The sequence below is a fragment of the Myotis davidii genome, unplaced genomic scaffold (genome assembly GCF_000327345.1).
Source record: "Myotis davidii unplaced genomic scaffold, ASM32734v1 scaffold424, whole genome shotgun sequence".
NCBI classification, from domain to species: Eukaryota; Metazoa; Chordata; class Mammalia; order Chiroptera; family Vespertilionidae; genus Myotis; species Myotis davidii.
Window position 1 is genome coordinate 4,450,504 of NW_006295827.1, and position 4,660 is coordinate 4,455,163.

The following is a 4,660-nucleotide window of genomic DNA, read 5'->3' on the forward strand; positions in this document are numbered from 1 at the left end:
ATTTTCAGAGATAACAATGTTTTCCTAGCTGTAAGTTCTAAATTTTGCTACTTACATATTCAAAGCAACAAACATATGTATGTAAATGACCTATACTATCCAGGTTATGTAGCAGTCAGTCATTCTATGGTTTCAGAATTCATTAACCCTTTGCGGTCGTATTAAATTTGGACATGGGTGTCGTACTGGTCGGAATTAATTTCCATTGAAAGAGCAGTGATACATAACATGCAAGATTATGAAGGATAAACAAGAGTTATTAATTCTTTTTTGAACATTAGATGAATGTTTAGACAATGTGTTTCAATAACATGTTTTTATGTAAAAATTATATTTTATATTTCTCCATTGTGTGGTATCTTTGAAAGCAGTTTCCAATATGCAGTCCTGGTTTTCGACTACATGTATCGCAAAAATAGTTTGGCGTCTTCCGCCCCTAATCTTTCTGTTCGAATATACAGAGCAATCTTTAATACGCGAGTGTGGAACAACCTCGTTTGTTTATATTGAGTTTCGATATCTCCAATTTGTTGGGGCAATGTTTTGGTTCGTGACAAGGTCACTTAGACACTTAAGAGCTTTCAGAGAAATTATGAACTGATACATGAATGAATAGAGTTAGGATTCCTACGGTTCCTTGCTATGGTGGCTGAGAGCAGACATACGACCGGAACGGTAAAAAAGCTTTGGTGGCCGAGAGACGACCGCAAAGGGTTAAGAGTCATTTGGGGGAGCTCTGGCTGATCTTCTCAGTGGTTAGAGCACCAGCCAACAGACCAAAGGGTGTCTCCCTCTCTCTCTAAAAAAAGAAAAAAAAGAAAAAAAAATCGATGGGAAAAATGTCCTTAGGTGAGAATAATAATAAAAAAAAGTCATTTGGGGGAGACGGAGCAAAATAACCCATGAGTGAACTCTGAATACAATGTTTCTGGGTACAAACTACAAATCCAATACACCCAGAAACAAAAGAACCAAACCACCACAGTTATAGTTTTTAAAAGCTGTAAAAACACAATTAATCCTTTGTCCTAATAAAAGTCTTAAGGAACTTCAGATTTTACCTTCTGTTGCAGGAACCTCCAACTGGCTTGGCTCAGCTGATTCTGAAAAGAAACACAGGTAGCTTTATTGTAACATTGTCCAAAAGTTGCTTTCAATTATTTGAAGAGACCAGAGGGGAAAAAAGGAGAGAAAGCTCTCCAGCAGTGTACTCGAATCACAAAGCTAGAACAAAACAAGAGCCATACACTCTTGGGATTAAACACACAATTACTCAACTAGACTCTCAAAATTCTACTTTTATGAAATGTGTTTGTTAGCTTGCATAACCGAAGTCTTAAATAACAATCTTAATTAGCACAGCTCTAAAATGAAAGTAAGAAGTTCCATTTTTGTCTCCCTGCCCTTTCTTCTGTGAGTTCCCTTTTAATAAAAAGCCTTTTATTACTTTCAATGAATCACAGTAGCAGGTCTAAACACTAGTTTCGAAGGAACTTTTAAAACCACAGTACTCGTATTTCCATCCAATACAATTTGGCTTACAATTACCATTATAAACAAATGGCATGAAGAATAAATTTAAAAAGACAACCTTCTCACTGAAAAATTGTATTCTATGCCATGGATCTCAGGGTTCCTGACCCTAGACCTTCCCTGAGACAGTGGGATCAAATGGCATGTGGTCCACAGTTCTCAGTTAGGATCTACAGACTGAGCTGACACAGGCTTCCAAACAAGAGTCAAAGAAACCAGTCTGGGTACAAGTATACCTGGGTGTGCTGCGTAACTGACTCTTTAAAGTTACACAGGCGTAAGCAAGTGAGGCCACACAATTTTATTTGATCTGTTTTACTAAAAAGGTAGGAATATTTCTATGTTTATTACCCTCTTTAATTTACCTTGTATCACTGGGCCTTCTGACTCACTCTGATCAACCAACTCTGAAAACAAAGCAAATTCATTTAATAATGTGATGGCACATTGTTACATCTGACAAGCATTTTTATATACATTCTATATTTTGATGCTCTAATTTTGCCATAATGGGCACTATTTTCCTTATGACAAGAAAGGAACAAACATTAAGAGTTCTGGTATGTCCCATAAATAACTAACTCATAGTAATCACCACAAAATTCTATTATAGACATGTGCAGGATGAGAACAAAATTAAACATTTTAACATAAAGTAAAAGGACAGAAAAAATGAAAACACAATGTTCTTTGAAACTTATACAAAAGACAGGGGAATTGAGATTAATTTAAAAAGAAAAAAAGAAAAGAAAAGATGTCCTAGCTGGTTTGGCTCAGTGGACAGACCGTCGGCCTCGGACTGAAGGGTCCCGGGTTCGATTCCAGTCGAGGGCACATGCACGGGTTGTGGGCTCAATCCCCAGTAAGGGTGTGCAGGAGGCAGCTGATCAATGATTCTCTCTCATCATTGATGTTTCTAACCTCTCTCTTCCTCTCTGAATTCAATAAAAAGGAAAAATAATTATCATGGGATTTCTTTAAATAATAAAGTTTCCTGGTGTGATTAAAGCTGAATGTCCCAAAGATTATTTAAAATCTATGAAGCAAGATATATTTCTCTTTTATACTGACATTACCAGATATTAACATACTTGACCATGATAGTGTGTAAACTAAAACAGAATCTATAAAAAAAGAACTCATGGATTGGGAGTATAAGCAAATGAATAAACTTTATGACAAATCAAAACTCAAAAGTTTGGAAGCAGAAGAGATGTTCACCAAATCAATGATGCTGAAGAGTGAAAGCCAGAGGACAGGGTCAATAGAGTGAAGCAGGATGGGATGGCAGGGGACATCTCTCAGGTCAGGGGGGCAAACCAATTACTCACAAGGCTGTCATTTAATGCTCACTGATAAATCCTGAACATGAAACTGAAGAGTCCTACACTTTCCTAAAGAACAAACTATAGAACTGAATGGATTTTAAAAAATTAGAATAATAATGCTAATTGGAAAAGACTGAAATGCCAAAGGTATTAGAAAAGGATCATTCTCACAAAATTTTTAATAAAAAGTTAACAGAACAAAAAATAAATAAAAATTAAAAAGTTACTAGAACACAAAATATGCAAGCACAATTAAGTTTTGCTTAAAAAAAAGGCTACTTAAAATATGAACACCAGAGAAATGGAAGAACACGTATATGTTCATACAATAGTATTTGAGAGCCCAATGTCTACCAGACACTTTGCTTAATATTAATAGAAGCAAGCTAAATCAGATTAAAAAGACCCACGTATTCAAGCACGGTAATTACATAACAATATGTAAAAGTAATAAAAATAACAACTACAGACTGTATTTACTGAGGACACACTGTAAGCCCAGGCACTGTTCTGGGCAAGGGGTCCACAACTTCTTCATAAAGAGCTAGTTAGTAAATATTTTAGACTTTTCAGGTCACATAGTCTCTGTTGCAAATTCTGTCAACTATGCCATAAACAAATTAGCCTGGCAGTGTTTTAATAAAACTTTATTTACAAACATGGGCCATAGATCTATGACATGGATCTCATATATAATGAGTCATTTAAAATGTTCAAAAACTCTCAAAGTGAGTACTAATATTATTACCATTTTATGAATGAATAAACTGAGATTTTAAAAAGTTAAGCAAATTTGCTCAATATTGTATCTAGAAAGTACCTAGTGCTTTAACACTGTGGGCTAAATTAACAATGACTTTGCATGGTTACTGCTATGGGTGTAATAAAATGTTACATTCTTGTGAGCTAAATATGTGGGCACACACAGCCACACCCTCTCATATTCCAAAAAAGAAAAGATCAAAGACTTCACGAAATACTCACGGTTATTAATCACAAGTCCTGGAAACGGTCTAAAGAAACAAATAAATTATACAACAGTTTAACTTTACAAGAATTACAGGTACACACAGCTTATACAACTAATTTTTAAACCATGTCACTTATGTGCTAGAATGAGAAATGCTATCTGTAACTTTTTAATCTTATATACTTTTTGGTCAGTCAATTGTTAGATATACAGGGTGTCCCCCCAAAAATGTATACACTTTGCATAAAATCAGTATTTGTTAACATATAGTTCATTTTCAAAATTAAGTGAGTTATCAGCTGTTAAAGTATATACATTTTTGGAGACACCCTATATATAGATGAATAGTTAAAATAGAACATTAGAAAATGTTACAGTAAAGATGGTAGAAAAATAAAAAATAGGAACAAAGAAAAGGGAAAAGAGTAATTTTAGTGAAACAGTCCAATGGAAGAAGGCGTTTTCGTATATCCCGGGGAATGGCATGGAAAATAAACATTGGTTAAGTGGGACAAAAACATGGAAATTGTAAGGAGAGGGTATTGGGAGAAGATGAGTGGGTGAGAAAAAGCTTTGGAAGGTAATGCTTTTAGCTATTTCTCAGTGTTAGTCCTACCTAAGCCATGTACACTAGAGACCGTGGGAACTTGACAATGAACTGACTGGGTAGATTTAGTGATGGCTAAGTTTTTGTGAGTTACAAAAGAAGAGTAAAAACACCTTGGGACTTTTAAGTAGATGGATGGAAAAGAGGACATTTGTTGTACACTTATCGTGACAAGCACATATTAATAATGTAATTCTCATAATGCTGTTAGGGGGTAGGTTT

The 4,660-nt window shown here is 35.0% G+C and overlaps 1 protein-coding gene across 11 annotated transcripts in view; it reads right to left on the minus strand.

Moving 5' to 3' along the window:
- GTF2I (general transcription factor IIi) overlaps positions 1-4,660 on the minus strand; it is a 96,084-nt gene that overhangs the window by 2,130 nt on the left and 89,294 nt on the right. For all 11 annotated transcript variants that reach the window (XM_006770866.2, XM_006770862.2, XM_006770864.2 and 8 more), the window contains 3 exons: positions 3,846-3,874; positions 1,899-1,940; positions 1,062-1,103 (listed from right to left, as the gene is read on the minus strand). In XM_006770866.2, coding sequence (XP_006770929.1) covers positions 1,062-1,103; positions 1,899-1,940; positions 3,846-3,874 — 113 coding nt within the window. The remainder of the gene's footprint in view (positions 1-1,061; positions 1,104-1,898; positions 1,941-3,845; positions 3,875-4,660) is intronic.